General features: G+C 31.9%; 1 protein-coding gene across 1 annotated transcript; it reads left to right on the forward strand.

Moving 5' to 3' along the window:
- The first annotated feature begins 125 nt into the window (after positions 1 to 125).
- LOC126775845 (PDZ domain-containing protein 8) lies at positions 126 to 18,680 on the forward strand. The gene is made up of 15 exons (XM_050497981.1): positions 126 to 281; positions 3,066 to 3,236; positions 7,317 to 7,499; positions 8,002 to 8,194; positions 9,175 to 9,385; positions 9,527 to 9,692; positions 10,172 to 10,372; positions 10,924 to 11,121; positions 11,236 to 11,867; positions 12,230 to 12,467; positions 13,011 to 13,119; positions 15,882 to 16,010; positions 17,714 to 17,837; positions 18,239 to 18,428; positions 18,503 to 18,680. Exons 2-15 carry the CDS (start codon positions 3,084 to 3,086, stop codon positions 18,653 to 18,655), a joined length of 2,880 nt encoding a protein of 959 aa, XP_050353938.1. The 5' UTR covers positions 126 to 281; positions 3,066 to 3,083; the 3' UTR covers positions 18,656 to 18,680.
- Positions 18,681 to 19,205: the final 525 nt, after the last annotated feature.

Raw genomic sequence — 19,205 nt, forward strand, 5'->3', positions numbered from 1 at the left:
AATACCTTGCATGAACTTTGGTCCAATTGGCCAATAATGGCGCATGCTCTGTTAGTTTCTTCGTAAAATATTTTCCCAGCAAAGTGTCAGTGACGCAAAAGATCTTGCTTGCTGCCGGTTTACCGGCAGGCGGTATAATGCATTCTTTATTATTATCCAAATAGCGCGTTCTCGTTAGATACAAATTTATATAAGATAAATAAAGATATATATTTCATGTCAATTGTTGTTTAGTGCATATGAATTTAATAAAGGACTAGTTGTTTTAGGTAAATCTTAAGGTGAGTTCTGTAACAGGCACTTGTTATTTTCTTTTACCATACGCTTTGTAGAATGCACAATTTTCATTAACTTAGAAGATATTACCTCAGTTATAATAGGTAAGCTTTAATTGCCTTGACGGTATATACGGGTTACTTTATAAGGGTACGAAGTGCATACGAATGTGAACCATCATAACGGTTTTCTATGTCACTGAACCTTGAAGTAAATTAAGTATTTAATTAATTCCCTTAAAATTATTCTACTCTAAATATACAATCACATTTTTCAAGTATAGATGTAATGACATTGATTATTATTTTGTCCTTTATTCGTACAAAACAATATGTTACTCGAATATACTTCTAGATAACTATTAATAGAAATCCAGCTCAATATGATTTGTTCTAGTAATCAATTAATTTATAAACACATCTTATTAAAAATACATTTATCTGTGTTTTATTTTATTTCATCTTAAAATATTTTTATAACTAGACTAAAGCTAAGAATAATAAAATAAAATCTTACAATCTGTATCTATAACGATCTATATACGCGACGCGAAAATGGATAAAATTCCGATAAAACTCGTTCTAATTAAACTTTATTCCCCCGGGGAAGTAACAAAGAAGGAAGAAAGGAAATTATAGTTGAAACGTCGTAAATAACTCCAGCCTCAAGCCGCACGAAATCGCAATTGAAATTAGTATATCTTTAATCTTATTACATTCATTTATCGTTAATTTTCGTTCTCAGGTTAACGACTAATCCTAATCCCTAATAGTTTGGACACCATAAATTTAACACCTAAACAGTTGGTAAATAAAAAATATTTTGTACAGTTAAAATAAAAATCTTAGGTAAATTCAAAAACTTTTAATGCAGTTAAGTTTTATATTCGTAGATTGTGATTTATCGTCGTTACGAACAAGAATTAATATATCTTTGTATTTTATCGCTTCAAATGTACTAATTACATTTGTATTTTTATAATACTAAGCCTCTTGTCTCGGATATATATTAATATTCTCTATAAATATTTTAAGGACATCCCACATAAACCTTTCAAAAATAAAAGACTATTTTATAATACTTAAATATTAAGATAATTCCATAGACAATTATTACGTTTAATAATTAATGAGGCATATTCCTAACAGCATCGAATAAAATTATATAATCGAGGAATTTCCTCGAACAATATTCAAAATGTTTGATATTATGAACAAAGACCCTAAGAATTCTAACGTCATCAAAATATTGATACATATGTATGACCCGCGCATGTACCTTTTGCAAAATTAAACATAAATAAATTCGCGTTTAAAAAGTAATTTTGGTTGACCAAATGATTAAGATGTTTGTTTACTAATCGTTAAACATTACATTATGCGAAGTATCGATAATAATACTATAATGATGAAATAAAAACACGATCAATGTAATTTAGTTTTTCGTATAACTAACTTCTAGCGTTCCACTAATTGAATATGACCGTGAACACGAATAGTTTAATTATACTAAGAATAAATTATAATATACCCCTGCGATAGCAATTTAATTTTTAATAAAAAGTTTTTAAATATCATTTGAGTATTCCTTATAATAATGGGTAATATAGAATCACATAATTAGATTTTTATTTAAAACATAAAAATACAATATATTAACTTTATAAATACACGTATAGTTATTAAGTATAAACATAGGTACCTACTCAGGTATTCCAATATAAGTTATGAATAAAGGACAATATAAAATGATTAGAATAGGAAGGAATCTTTCATAATTTATTAGAAAATATGTATAGCTGCATTGAACATATTTATAAATTCCCTTATATGAGCCGAAATAAAATGTATATAGCGGCTGTTATAGGTACCTATTAATATGTTAGTAAGCTCATTTAAATCCACTAAACATAGCACCCATTTCTCAATACATATAACTTATAAATATATGATACCTAGACAGAAACATTTTAGTTTTTAATCATAGAAGCCTAAATAATGGAATGAAATGTATCTGACGTCGATTCTTTCTAGCTCATTGATTCGTAAAATACTGATCACGACACACTTGCCTCAGATCACGTTGATATGAACCTAAAACTATGTTGACTTCTTTTATCGTATATCTGTTGCTGCTTATGATATTTTTAATGTAAATATTAAAGGTGTTTTAAGAATACTGTTCCAAGAGGTTTTATAAATACTGGTACAAAAATATATCTACAAGAAAATGCACTTTTAACTCTTTCCTAGCTTGTATACCTTTTCTATTCATTTTAATTTCTTTGTTTTTATGCAAAATAATTCACACTCTGCGCTGGTGACATATTTTAGAGGTCGTTGTGCTTATTGCACTTTTTTAAAGAACAGTTCAAGATTTCGTAGTTTTCATTCTAAAATAGTTTTAAATATTTTTTATTACTTTTTGTAATTAAACAAGAAAACTTGAGAATTGTCCATATTATGCTGCACGGTCTTCTACAACTTCGTCAATTTCTAGCAGTAAATATTAACACTTAGGTATACTTAAATGAAAATTAATCATATGCCTACATTATTTTATCTGTTTATAAACAGTCCTATAATTATGATTGGGTTTAATCTTCGGGTCGCGCTAATTATGACAGTAAGGGAATAAACAAATAGTTATAAACCTGTGTTTGTGCACTCACTTGGGCTCTATAATAGTTGATTATTCTCCTTTGAGTTTGGCCGCCATGACCAAAATCGGTCAGGAGAATCCTAATCCTGTAATATACTGTTTTACTAATTAGAACAAAATGTTGGCAGCTAATCAATTTAGAAACGATGCCAGACTGGACGTGGCTGCTGATGGCGGCGCTCTTCGGAGCAGCATCCGCACTCACCGTGCCATTAGCGCTGCTGCTGTACTATATTCGCCCTTTTGAAAAGAAACCACTTGTTGAAGAGGAATTCAGTGTACCAGTTACCTTGCCTGCGGTAAGCGCACTATAACAACTTGTTTTTACTATTGGTACAAAATTAAAAAAAATAAAAGCTATCGGTTCATACACTCGTACTTCACTAGATGAAATCTTTAAGTATGTGTAAGGGTGGCGTCCGCAGCGGACTAAAGAGAATTTATTCAGTTTTTCTAATCAGTCGGAAAACAACATAATGTAGAATAAAATCTACTAGATACTGCAACGGAATTTAAAAATATAATAACGATGTAAAAAAATAATAAAAACACGAATACCATACCATAAAACTAAGTAAAAAATAAAATAAATATAGCCCGTGTCACTCGGGATGTTTTATGGATTCTAATGGTACACCATACATCCATTTTCAACGAGCACAAATGATTTAAACGTCTGTAACAGATAGTCTTTATTTTTTACACCCTTATAACGTATAACTGTGCTTAGAAAGAAGAAACTTATACCTACTGCTAATAAATCTATTTTCTTAAAAAGTAATTTAGACCAAAATCGTTTGAATTAACAGTTTCAAATGAATTAAAGCAATCAAGTCTCCATTGTTAAATCTAAAACTTAAATTCGTATTCTTCGCCAATGTCCATTTAAATAATTGACGCGAGATTGTCTATTCTCTAGAAATAGTAAAAATATTCCGGTGCTTGCACGTAAGGAAACTCTATTGGATTCTAGTTTTTATAGTCTCTAACTTTATATTCTTCCACATAAAATGAACATAAAACAGAATAATTTATTTTCCCGATCAGTACGATAACTTGCATTATAATCTAAATAGCGAGCTCCGTTAACATAGCACAGCACTTAAGTAAGTGCTGTGTTATACATACTTATTGATGTTTTTATAAGTAACATACAGCTGCAGATCTAAAGATCTTTGGTTAGAGAGTAAACATGTGCTCGCGTATATACTAGTGCACTATATTAGGCATCTCCTTCGTTAATGGCTAATCTCTGAGATTGACTGCCGTAACCGAGGACATTACATTATTGCTGATAACGATTTAAATATATATGTCAATAAACTTAATTTTGCTATATATGTTATAATTATAGACTTCTAAATTCTTTGTCCTGCTTCTTCCTTCTATTTCTGTCCTCACGATTGAAACCCATGACAAGCCAGTGAACCGCAAAAAAATGTCGCTACAAGAACTTCAAAGGATACAAAATTAGTATGTATAAAAATATCTTATAAAGAATGAATATCTGAAGCAATCACAACTCAACCATGGTTTGAAAATATGGACAAATCCTAGTGCTCAGGACTATACAATTTTATTTTTCGGATTTATAAAAAATCGCGGAAAACGACAACTTCAAAATTAGAATTTAATATTTTTATTTTACATCAACAATATGTTGCGTTAACGTGCCTATGTTATTAACGTCGACGACAAATTAGGGGACAGCAAAAGGGGCTGAAGGGCCACCTGAGTGTAGGCTGCCTCTATGTGTTTTTGATTTCCTTACAAAGAAAAAATATGTTTTATATTTATTTTCACTTACCGACTACATAGATTTGAATTTATTAAAAAAAGCAAAAATATATTAAACTTATGCTTAAAATATTAATGTTATTTTCTTTTCTAAAATATTAATTGAAATCTAAAAAACAATTTATACCTACAATTGTAAATGACCTCGCCTTGAAACATTTATGTTCATTATTTCCGACTTTATTCCCAGTTATATCGTATGTTACTTTAGTTTTATGAATTATAAAATATGATTTAGGAATAAAGTATATAATTAAAATAATTTACTATTTAACTATTACTGTAACTATAATATCTGCGGCATTCATGTAATATGTTATTTCAACTTAAAATAAAATTTAGAAAATAATGACATCATACCACATACGAATAATTGAATTTAAGCACGTCGGGTAACTGAAAGATAAAATAAAACCCACCTTTTATATTTGAATATAAAAATACATAGTTTAAATTTGTGCCAATTTTCAAATCGATTCTAAAAGGTTATAAGTTTTCTTTTATCATAAATATGTATTACGTACCTTCTATATGTAATATTCTCTTAAGAAATATAGCTAAAGTATTTTAGTTAAAACGAAAGGAAATATTTACGCATGGAGGGAAGTTTCGTTTTAAAAACTATAGTCATTTTACGTACTGTTTCATGTATTAACACTATCCAAACTGCAGTCATTGCGGAATGACTGCAGGCAATGGCGTGTCGTTTGCACCAATAAAGCTTAAATAAAGCGAGGTTAACCTTTACCAAAACTAGTCATCTGAACTGTTTTCCTTCAGATGATTTCATGAATTATTTTTTTAAATTCACTTGATAGTATGTGGCTTAAATCTTGTAAATTACTTTAAATCAGTTTTAATCAATCCCATGCAACTGAATCTTTTCACACACAGTGCTAGTGGGAAAATAACCTAGTAAGCTTAATTTTATTCGTTTTAATCCATATATAATCAATTAGAAGCTTTCTTTTGATAATATTGTATTAACTTGTTAGGTAACTTAGGTAAAGGTTCTTCGTATTAAGAACAATATCGATATTACAGCAATAACAATATAGTAAAAGATTGTTTAAGGGTCCTTAATTAAAGTAAATTAATTAAAATAAACTCGGTGATTTCTAATATCAGCCCGCTAAAAAAGCAAAATTGATAAATAACTAGTTTAATATTATGTGCTTTTCTGTAAAGACTTAAGAGCAAATACTAAAACGTTTTTCTCCTAAAAAGGTGGCAAAAATAATAAAGAAAAATATAGAAATAATATATTAATATGGGTTTTAATTAGGTATTTCATAAAATATTTATTCATACTAAGCATTTTATAGCTGAACTCGGTTTAAAAGTAGAAACAACGCTGACGGCTTACAAATGCTTGTAATATATATACCCTTTATTCGTTTATTGCTACGATAATTCGTTCCATCATGTTCCTATAAAACTCTAGGGTTATAACGTTTTTCTAACACAATTAATCAATTTGTTAGGGATTGATTTTATTAATATTAAATAATAGAGGACGTTTTAATTAAAACTATTGCCGTGACAAATAAGCTAGTCATTCCAAACAGAAATAATTTCCAATAACAAAATTTGGTTTATTAGTATGTATTTGTATCTATAAATGTCTTTCCTTTTATTTCTTTAACCTAGTCGCCTAAATCTTGGCGATATTTTTTCCTTTATACTTTTTTATTTACGTAATATAAATACCGAAAGAATATTTTCCCTTTAACACTAAAAATAGGTTTCTCTATTATTTACTAATATTTAGAATCTTCAATAAGACTTAAAGTTTAAAGCAATTCAAACAAGAACGTTTGAAACAAGAAACGTTTAAGAGACTTTTAAGAAATCTTTTGATTCGTCAAAATTACGTGTAAATGTGGTAAACATTTGACAACCCTAATAGCGCCCTTTATTTAACGCTACCCTAATTTCGTGTTAACAGAAACAAATGTTCGTTTGTTGTTTATAAAAAAGTAATTTAAGTAATTCGCTGTTATTACTTTGTGACTGATGTGTTTGTTTGCTAAATTAAAGCGAAGAAATTCTTAGTCGTTTCAAAAGAAGCAGTTAATAGACAAATATTTACTGTCTTTTATATACCATAAGAAATTACGTTTTAATAATATATAAAATGAGTAAATATGGTAAAAAGAGTAAAAATGAGTATATAAATATATATTTAAAAAATTTGTGTACAATGCCTAAATATAATAATATGTCGTTTTATTCTCATATGTATAATTAAATAAGATAAGCAATATAGGACAATTTAGGCTCCAAGAATTGTGATGTTTGAGAAATAATGTTTGCATAGGTCTTCAATTCTAATAATAATTGGTAAACATACATATACAATACAACAAAGTGCGTATATGTTTGTTTGTAAACAGATATCCCTAGCTAAAATTAGGTAGTAAATTTCCAAAACTACCTTAATTCTTCAGTGGAAGCTGTTTTTGAGTACGTCTTGTATAGATGTAATAACATACTTAAATAAGGTTCTATATAAATACATCAAAGTAAGACAATGCACTTAGCATTTCATTTCAACTATATTAACATCGTTCTTTATATAGGAAATACTTAACGAGCTAACTCGAGGCGCTGGAAGCACGCCCGAGGGGGCCCTTAACGCGATGCTGCAGTTCATCTTTCAGCAAAGTACAGCAGACACTCGTTGGTTGCGCAGGCGCATGGCTAACGAACTAGCTGAATTACTAGCGAAGACTTCTTCGGGAAAGATTTTTGAATCTCTGACGGTATTTAAGAAACATTGAAATCTCTTATTACATTTTGCTTATATACCTTTAATATAAAGTAATAAATAAATTATAAGTAAAGCCCAAAACCTATAGTTTAATGTGAACAATTTTAACTTTTAATTAAAGTTAACAGTGATCAAAAATAGGTAATTGATTTGATATTCATAGTCCGTGACCGGTTGCATTCACAAAAGAAATTATTTGACTTCTGTATGTATATTATATATTAATTTATTCTATGCGGTAGTTTTTTTTTTATATTTGCCAGATCAAAATGGGGCAGATGAAAAAGGCTGCGGGTTCTAAACCAAAGAAATACTGCTGGGTATTAGGTGCTTAATTTGTAATTTACTTTTGCTCGGCGGTAAACAAAATATCGTAAGGAAACCTAGTATAGTTTCCATTATATTCTGCTTCAAGAGTATAAAAACCCTTAAGGCATTTTCCCAGCCGTGAACACATACGGAATGTTACTTTACTTTTTAATTTATTTTGGCAGCTCCGTTCGCTGGAAGTAGGCACCGAGTTCCCCAGCATCACTAACCTTCGTCTGGTTAATGGAGATTTAGAAGAGGATGGGGCGAGACTCCACTCCCTAGATTTAAAATTCGATCTCACTTACGACGGCAGTTTCAGAATAGAAGTTGATGCTGTTATGCTGTTGGGAAAAATTGCCAATATATCCATTACTGGTATGATTATTTCATATTTAAAAAAACACCATAGTTTTACAGTTATCTTATTTGTAGTATATCATATTTTCCTCTTCGAAAATGACGAACCATTTTGTCTTGAAGGAATAAGATGATTGTCTAATTCCTATATTGCACTTTCTATTTTTGAGCCGAGATGGCCCAGTGGCGTGAACAGTGAACAGAACGCGTGAATCTTAACCGATGATCGTGGGTTCAAACCCGGGCAAGCACCACTGAATGTTCATGTGCTTAATTTGTGATTATAATTCATCTCGTGCTTTACGGTGAAGGAAAATATCGTGAGGAAACCTGCATGTATCTAATTTCATTGAAATTCTGTCACATGTGTATTCCACCAACCCCCATTGGAGCAGCGTGGTGGGATAAGCTCCAAACCTTCTCCTCAAAAAGAGGAAAGGAGGCCTTAGCCCAGAAGTGAGGCATTAACAGGCTGTTACTGTTATTGTACTAACTATAAATAATAAAGTCTTAATCATCTAACCCTTAATATTTTCATTTAAAATGTTGTTTATGTCTTTAAAGACGTATCACTTAAGAGTATCTGTTTAAGTTGTTATGTCAATAAATAAACAAACAAACTTTATAATCAATATATCAATATATCTCAAATGAATCGAACTATACAATAAGTAAACCTCCAACTTTTGTTTTCCGACATACTTATAACAAGGAAATCAATCAATACTTAAATCCAAATAAGTAATAAGTTATCTATATTGTATTCATCACAATTGCTACTTGATCTTTGCAATTCACAATATAAGGTTCCCAGGATGTGTATAGATTTAAGAGCAATTTATTCATCTAAAAAAACATGCTTACGAGATAGTTTAAAGCTAACCATATATAGATTGAAATAGCGACTATCGAACATTGGTATGGTATAAAACGGTATTTTGTCAATTCAACATACTCATAAATATGTAAAAATCTTACTGTGCCATTTCCTTTTTCAGTGGAAAGTATAAGTGGTAACGTGCGCGTAATGTTCCGGCGTACGCCTTATACGCACTGGGCGCTCGCCTTCGAGGCGCCACCTCGCTTGGAGCTGCGAGTACGAGGTCGTTTCCAAGGGAGACAACTTAAGCCGAGGCTAGCTGCATTAGTCGCTGCACACATACGACGAGCCGTGGCTCAAAGACATACATTGCCAAATTATAAAATTCGGTAAGAAATTTGACCGAAAATATAAATTAACTTAAAATTGCCAGTAAATATTATTAACAAACTACAAACAAAAGCTGATAAATACCTTTATAATTATACTAAAAAACGTTTGTGTTAAATTTACGATTTTTTTTATTCCAGGTATAAGCCCTTTTTTCCAAAATCAGAACCAGGCAGTACGGACGGAGAAGATGGGCCTACACCACATGGTCGACTGACTGTGAGACTAGTTGAAGTCACTCGCTTACACTGGTCTGGGAGTGTTGGAAGCGTACGCGCAGCTTTAGCTGTTGACTCACATGGATGGGTAACTAACTTAATACGATAAGACTTACTATGTGAAGCCTTTTTCTTTCAGATTAAAAGAAAAATTCATATAAAATCTTCTAAATAAATCCACCAAAATGAATTCATCAAGAATTATTAATTTTTTAGCTTATTTATTTTAATTTAATTGTTTTTAAATCTTTAAAAGGCACACTGCCTTCCATCAAACACCAACACCAAATTCACTAATTACCTAAATTTAAAATAGTTTATTATATAAACTATAAATCCTTACTTACTAAGCAGCTGAACGCTTAGGAAGTAAGAAAGGCTAATATGTTCTAAGTGACTAGAGACTAGAGTATTACAATCGTGATTTGATATATCCTGCCCTAATAATGCTCGTAGGTACATAGAGGAGAGGCCATTTTTATGGCCTATTTACTCGTTAGCCCGTTTGTTTACTTGTCTTTGATATGAGATTGTTGTTATAAATCAAAATAAAAATCTTTTTCGCAGGTATCACTTCGACGGGGAATATTAGTTCTAGACGTAGTACTGCCTGCGGTGTCCGGTCCACTAGGCCTTGTATGTTGCCAAGGAGTAGGAGCAGTATTAGTAGACACGGTGGTACCAATGTCGCCCGCGTACAGGGCTGATCTACGACGTGATGATGTTGTATTGGCTATTGACAATAAACCAGTAAACAATGTTGCGCAGGTACTAACCATATTTTTAATCTAAAATTATAATATATTTCCTGTCTTAAAAAAGAGAGTTGTTTTAAGTACAACAGGTTATTGAGGAGAATTACAAATACAATAGATGGGCATGCTAAGTCGCGAACTCTTCCATATTGGACCGTATACCGATACTACACGTATTGCCCTATGAACAGAGGATATTTAATTGTAAAAAATATAGTGAAAAGAACATAATAATCATTTATAATTAAAAGTAATTATTTAACTTTATACGTATAAAAATCTAAATGGATGGATCAGTTATCGTAACATCAATACTTTGTATTCTTATATTCCGATTTATAAGCTAGGTGAACCAACATACTTAAAGACACCACGGATATAGCATCTTAAAGCCGATATTTGGAGATGCTGTATTGAATGGTTTGTATTTCGTGATAAGTATGCATCACCGCCCAGAATCTTTGGCACTGTAAGAAATATTAACCATACCTTACGTCGTTAATGCACAATCGAGGCACAGCAGCTATTACAATATCCTCATATGTTCTGTTTATATCCTGACAGGTTGGCAAACTTTTGCGCAGTGTTGAACGACGTGCGGTAACTGTGCGTGTGAGAAGAGGAGGTTCTGGAGGTTCAGCGCGCAGGGAAGATGAGCCTCGTAGATTGCGCACCAACTTTTCCTTTCGACGTGTCTCAGAGGTCATGGAAGGAGTTCGTCTTCAGGGCATGCGTTCAGCTGCCTCTAAGACTAATTTAACTGTATGAATATTATTTTTATGTTGTGGAATTTATATTTTTAATTATGAGTACATATAACGCGTTTTTATACAATTGTCTTAGTTGTTATTGTTAAAAAATCTGGTTTTTTTATAGGAGACGGATTCACCATTAAAGTCACCTGAACAACAAAACGACGCCGACACGACTGTTAAACAGAAAACTGAATCTGCACGCCAAATACCTAAATCAGCAGAAGTTGGACCCGCAAACTTTGCTCTCCGAAAACGCAGATGTTCTGTTGAAAACAAATCTTCTGATAGTTCTGCTGGAAGCACACCTCCCGCTTCTGGTGCCAGCACGCCACTACGACAAGCTACCACTAACAAAACTGTGAAACACCCAGATATTCCCATAATCAAAATGGATTCATCAGAGTGCAAGGTATCAGAAAAGATAGATAGTACATTAGAAGAAGAAGTAATATTCGAAACTGGTGGGCCGAGGCAATGTGAGCATGTAGAGATATGTCAAATGTTTTGGACGAAGATCGTATCGATCAAGCCTATAATACGATTTGACGAAGAAACTGAATTTAAGCTGAATGAAAATCACAAGTACCTGAATATAAACGTTTGGGCGACGATGCCCGGCGAGAAAGATGAAGTTTTACTAGGATATCTAAACATACCCTTAGCGGCATTGCTTAGCGAGTGCCAAGATTCAACAGTTCCTCATCATATGAAGCGATATCAATTTTTACCACCAGACGTAGACATAAAGTTCAGGTAATATCATACAACTAATTCGTTAAAAATATTCATGTTTAATATTTCTTCTTGGGACGGGTAAAGTAACAACATTGGAGTATTTTAATATAAATAAATTACTTTTTACGCTCAATCTAAAGAAAAATTGATCAATTTAATAATAATTAATACATATTTGCAAATGCATATTAGACGGTTGGCTCTACAATCTATGTTAAGCATAGATTACACTTAATGGAAATAATTACTTATATTATTCATAAAAATGCCTGTAAAAATTAATATTTCGGTAAAGATCAAATTTGAAGTTATTAAATTGAAGAGGTTTTACGCAGAAAAAAAAACATGCTATAACATGACATATTATAATATATTTTAAGCAAGAGCCACAAGTTGGCTTCACACGCCGGCTTCGAACCGTGCCTATGTTTCGGAGACGCACTGGTATGGTGGGAGTGGGAGGACGCAGGACCGCGCGCTCCACGCGCCCCTACCCGCGGCCCCACGCCTCCTCGGCCCGCGCAAGCCGCACAACCCGCACACTCCGCCCGCACAGTACACGACTTTGTGCGCACACACTTTCATAGGTCCACCCAGTGCGATTTCTGCAATAAAAAGGTTCGAACTGTTAAATTAGAAGAAATCTTATATTATATAAGAGAATCGACTTATATTTTTGGAGCTGGCTGTAGCCTCAAAAATATGTCTACGACGAACTAAAATGATAGCATCAAATTTTATCATGTCTACCATTGATTAAAATGGTTTAATCAAAACGCAACGCGAATCGAATCTCAGTTTCAAATTGTTTTTAATGCCAGTTGCTGTAAGGTTTCAGCTAAGAAGACAAGAGCTACCAACCAAATCGGCTTTTGATACCGTAATGTGCTCTAAAGTTTATATGATTTTTTTAAGTAGTAGGTACTTACTTTTGTGATAATATTTTATCATCTTTGAAAATATAACACATATATTATAGTATCTATATTAAATATTTGAAAAAGCTGTGGCTGGTGGGTATATATATTAAGGACAAACAAAACACAATAAGTTAAAATCGCAATTTAGAAAAAGTAATTGCTTTTCATAAGAACACAAGCACGTTAACTTCAACTTTTCCTTATGTATAAATGTGTTTAATATGGTTATCTATTTCCCTAGATATGGCTAAAAGATGCAATGCAGTGTCGAAATTGTGGATTATGTTGTCACAAGAAATGCGTCACCAAGTGTCAAGAAACTTCTCCTTGTGTCCCGAAGCAAGACCGAGGTAGATATAGTTTAAAAAAATTGTTATAGCTTAGTTACCTAACTTACATTTCGGAGATATACGACGGATAAGATTTCCTAATACTTAATATAAATAATTTGTAGTTAGGGTACGTGAAGTACGTACGTATATATATTATGTAACATACTTATTCAAATACGTACGTATATTCGTAAAGGTTTTGTTGAACATTTCTTTGTCTATGATAAAGAAATATAGACAGGGAATGTCCTGACTGACAAAGGACATCCTGAACTATGAATATAGTTTAAACATAGATGGAATTTTCGTAGACATATTTGTTTTGTAATGTAGAGGTACACTAAGAATTGATTTTTAAAATTTGAAGGTAACGCTGCACGTCCTCAAATGAATAGAATAGCCAACTTCATTCAATCGACCCGTATCTGTTTATTGACAGACATTCGTTTTAGCACACCAAGACAAATAGACATAGTCATATGCGCTTTTCTGATTATATGAACGTATCGTGTTGAAAACACTCTCATATATTATTAGTTAATTTAATAAATAATTGATGCATATATACATATTATTTATTCAAAAAAAAACACAAAAGTGCATCCCCAGAAAAACACTAAACAAAATGAACGACATAACGAAATTAACATATCATTTGCTATATTTAAAAATATCATAATGTAAATAATGAAATTAAATTATTGCTTTAATAAATACACGATGAAATTTTTATAAAAATGATTTTCAGGCAGAAGATTAATGATCAACCTGTCAACAGACTGTTCCACAATCGTCACTTAGTAATTACTTTCAAAATATGCTTTAAACGGCAGAAAAGTCTACTTTTGTGCCGTTACATATTAAACAAAGATATTTTTAATTTTTAAATAAAAACAACAAGCTATTTCATTGGTAAAAACCTATGGGTAAAAAGAAGTAATTAAAGTGTCAACATAAAAATGTCCTGCTTTATTATCCTAATACAGGCGACTAGTTCCGTGTGCCATTACATATTTTTGGTAATGTTATAAAGATAAAAATATAATTATCATGATTTTTACTCGTGTCACACTTGTGAATCTATGACACTCGGTTAAGAATGTATTTTAATAGTAACTTATATATAAACAACATTAAATAACAACCCTTTATATAGGTTACAAAATTGGCGATAACATGCGCAAAGAATTTACTTGCCCTATAATTTTAGTAGTAAATCTAAGAATGTTTTTTTTAATACAATTGAAAATGGTTAAGAAATTTCTATGACTACATTTTCTATATCACTATTTTTTTTATTTAACTCAGGCAAGTGTACTTGAACTTTTAAATAATTCCTGTAAACAAAAACAAAATTAATTTAACGACATGAGAATAAAGAATAGGTACTTCTTGGCCTTATTACGTTTTTAAATACCACAGTTGACATTTCGCCAAAAGTATCAAACGAGAAGAAAGACGCAAAAATGCGGCCAATGACCTTATCCTTTCTTTCTTTTATATATTACGTTTCAAAATGTACACACATTTTAAGTAAACAACAGAATAAAATATATTTTACGTAATTACTAATAAACGTATTTTTAACCTTTCGATTATTCTCGCATATAATATGTTCTTAATATCATTATATCAATTACACATTTTTATATTTGGGGTAAAAATATGTATTATTTATTTTAATAACAAAGTAGAAACATGTTGATATGCTATAAAATTCATTAATGTTAGATTAAGAAAATATTTTGTGTAATAGACTTTGTAAGAGCTATTACATGAAGTTTAATAATTGCATTTCGATGTGTCACGCATAAAATAAAAGTTAAGACGATTGCGTGAATATTACGTGCGAGATGCTAGCAACGCGGATGCGATGTTTCCTTATGTGCCACTATTCCGAATTGTAGCATTACTCATGTTAAAATAAAATCGGTGCAACAAACACTAATTACAAGCCAATTATCGCCAAATTAAAATGGAATAAATTCCATTTTAATAGAATTTACAAACGAATTTAAAATTGTAAAAACTCTAAATTTTCATATAAATATTTTTTTAATTACACAACGCTTATGAGTTTCCCATTAGAAGATTGGTGTACCTATCCCACACAATGATTGCATTATAATATTTACCTATTTATATTAAAAAAAAGGGAATCAAAATAAAATCCGGGAAAACAAAATACAATATTATTGTACCCACCGAACTGGTGGTAGAGCTTTGTGCAAGCTCGTCTGGGTAGGCTGGTACCCACTCATCAGATGTTCTACCGCAAAACAGCAGTACTTGGTATTGTTGTGTTCCGGTTTAAAGGGTGAGTGAGTCTGTGTTATGACAGGCACAAGGGACATAACATCCTAGTTCCCAACTTGGTAGCGCATTGCTGATGTAAGCGATGGTTAACATTTCTTACAATGCCAATGTCTATGAGCGTTGGTGACCACTTACCATTAGGTGGCCCAAATGCTCGTCTGCCTTCCTATCCTTTAAAAAAATCCTAGCGTATAACTAGTGTTTTTATTTATAGTTGTAAATGCGAGGTTATTCCGACGTTTCTTTGTTGATACTTCGTCTTGTGTTTGCCTACTTGCTGAATGTAAATTGCAATGTATCTTAAAAGAATAAAAGTATGTTATATATACTATGGAGTACATAATATCCAAGGACACCTTGTTTTATTATTGAATAGAAATAACCTGAATAGCCCATCATCAAAGTCCTTTTATTGAATAAGAATGTATGCGGTATTTAAAATGTAATTAAGAGTATTTTTTCAGATCAAAATGCAGGTGGAAATTGTCCACCACCAGAGTTGATTATGACTGAACCAGATATCGTTATAGATCCTGATTCCGACGAAGACGATAAATCCGAAATAAAGGACTCTTTGGATGTCCAAGAAGAAGGTAACAACTGGTGTAATATTTTCATGTAGACGGTAATTAGATGAGGCGCTCTTTGCTCTTTCTGAATCGTAATACGTAATACACTTCCAGAACACAAACATTTTGTAAATGAAATTAATCGATTTTAATGTTGAAATATAAATTATTGAATTAGAGTTTAAAATAACTTAGATAGTTACGCTAATGCTAAATGTTTTATAGATGTGCTTTCATTCTTCATTAAAGTAATTTGATAATTTGAATAATCAATAATATCGAAAAATATTCCCAAAGACTTGAATGTTTCTGAATAATCTTATCAGGAAACATTTGATTTTAAATATAATTTCTCTTTATACAGACGAGCTTCTTGAATGCTGACGAAAACATTATTAACTCACCCGGATTCTTCTGACACGTTCCAACACAAATATGTTCAGGTTTTTCTCACTGTCAGTGTTTGCCCCAGATCTTTGTGATTTTACAAAAGTTCTGAGAAACATTAGTTTGTGTTAAATGCCTTTTAACGAATAATTTATCCCTTTAATCATCATGCTAGATAGATGCCTTAATAGTTCACCGTTTAGTAATATATTAGTCCCAATCAGAATGTTACGGTTTATGGCTTAATGTAAATGGTAAATGTTTTTATTTTTGCATTAATCTTTATTTTAATTTTTGTCGTCTAATAATTTGTGGTTTCTTGAGTTAAGCATATTCATAATTATATTTTAAAAATTATCTTAAAGGCTGAAAAGTAAATGGAAACACAAATTATACACCTATTTATATCATATTTAGCAAATTGAGATCAAAGGAAACAGCATGTCTATAGAATTAGACGCTTATCGCTGAACGGGAAACTAGGAATGATTATTTGCTGCGAACGAAATATAAATAATAGATTTTTTCGTGCCTTTATAATATTATTAGGAAATAAAGCGAAATAACTACGAAATAATATTACCCGTAGTTGCTTGATTTATCGAGCGCATCCAATTAAAAATCCCTCTCTAGCGAACCATTCTAGACACCTTCAAGTGCGACCATTTTACTCAACATTGTATTTTGTGCAATCAGAAGTTTTTCCAAATTTTTAACAAATTAAGAAATTTTAGTATTACAATCATAGAATGTACGGTCTGGTTTAATTTATTTTCAAGGATAATGACTCACGTTGAGTAATTGAAAGACAATGCAACATAGTTCTTGTGTGTTATCTACAATCTTGCTTAAGTTACTAAGATCCCTGATGAGCTAACCAATTAATCATAACTTCACGTGAAAATGGTTTTTAAATGTAGTCTGCATATGATTTATAATGCAATGAGATGTTTTTCAATGATTAGACTGGGGAATGAGTATACATTTCCTACGTCTACGATATATCAATTCAAAATTGTGTTTATAAAATTATTTAACATAATAAAAAAAAGAAATTCAGTATTTTTGTTAATTGGTCAAACAATATGAACACAATTATATTAAATTGCTAATCGTCTGACACAAGGAAAAGAAATGTATTATTTTCAATTTAATTACGCATTGAAATAAAGGAAATGTGCGTAATTGCCTAAAACATAAATTGTCGTGCTCTTGACAACCCGTACGAAAATAAAATATTACGAAATGTATAAAATATAAAAGTTATAGTTTGTGTCATTTTAGAAAAAAGTACCAATATTTTTCAAAGTTTTTATCATCTTATTTTGTATTTATAAAAGGCGGGGGTGCAATGAGTGCGTTGATGGCGGGATTACGACGCGCTGGCTCTGCGCACTCCCTGTCTGCCCCCAAGAGCAACGCGTCCTCCCGGTCCTTGCCACCCTCACCCAGCCATACTCCTAGGTACAAAATGATTTTTTTATATATATATATATCTGCCAGGATGGCAAATGACTCTACTCCTGCTTACCTGACGGTAAGTGGTAGTAGAGTCCAAACGCAACATCGGCCATTTTCCAAGTACATTTTCTATTCTTTTTACCTTTAGGTACCAATTTAATATTGAATAATTGTGCCGTTTTAATGTCTGTCTGTCTTTTTTTTAAGTTGTTACAACTCATTGTAACGTGACCTTGTAAAATGTTGTCATCCTTAATTATTTGTTCTTTTTGAAAGGCTCGACTTATTTGACGTTAGTCTAACAATAACCAAAGGTTTATGATTAATATAAAAAACCTATTAGTAAAACCGATTCGTTGATAGATTTTTATCGCATAAAAATATAAATATATACGGTCAACTAGGAAACAATCACTAGAATCGATCAATCCGTTCGGCGGATGCGGCGCAACTTGGCTAGCTCAAGGCGGCGTCGCAGCAATGCTGCAACCAGCGCTCCGCAGTGCGCTGCCGCCCGATGCGCTACTCGCCGCTGCACGCGACTCTGCGCCCGACCTCGCCGGCAAGCTCACCCCTACACAGATCCATGAAATGGTACAAACATACCCTAGGAGTTTTACAAGTCCTTATAATTTTTTTCCTAAACAAACCGTAATTCATAATGGCAGCTTCAAGCGGTTCGCGAGGAGTTATCGTCAGTGGACGCGGGCGGCGATGAGGGCGCCGAGGGGCGCGCGTGCGCATTGACTGCACTCATGCTGCACTGCTGCGCCGCAGCACAGCTCGCGCAGCAACGTGCCGCCGACGGCCTCAACACTTGATACCATTAAATGTATTGTTCATTATGATTTGTGACTTTTATTGTATTTTTAACGATTTCTTCTATTAATTGCTAAATTGTTTTTGATTATCCCTTATAATATCCTTTAAAGTCTTTAGACATAGACTGGTGTATAAGCTATCGTCACCATACCGAATATATTTAAAGTTTATAACGACTGTTTTCACGCCAATTGTTTTCGCCGCCGTCACTCATACATAATCGTCGTAGAGAATTATTAAAAAAATTCCAAAAATCAGTGTTGCACGAGTTTAATCCTGCCCTTGATTCTACATGTTCTATATCCATTGAAATATTTCCGCTGAATATATAAAAGTTTTATTATTTTGTTCCTACTAAACAACAAAACAAATTTACAACGTAAAACTTTAAAAACATTTTATATTTTTCACGATAAAAACAAACTAATATTTAGTTTAGTTAATTTAGGCAGAGCTAATAATCCCATCTGGATATTATTCGAAAACAAAGAAAATTCGTAGATTTATATTCGATTAATTTACGTATTACTAATTTAATATCTGTTACAA

The sequence above is a fragment of the Nymphalis io genome, chromosome 2 (genome assembly GCF_905147045.1).
Source record: "Nymphalis io chromosome 2, ilAglIoxx1.1, whole genome shotgun sequence".
NCBI lineage: Eukaryota > Metazoa > Arthropoda > Insecta > Lepidoptera > Nymphalidae > Nymphalis > Nymphalis io.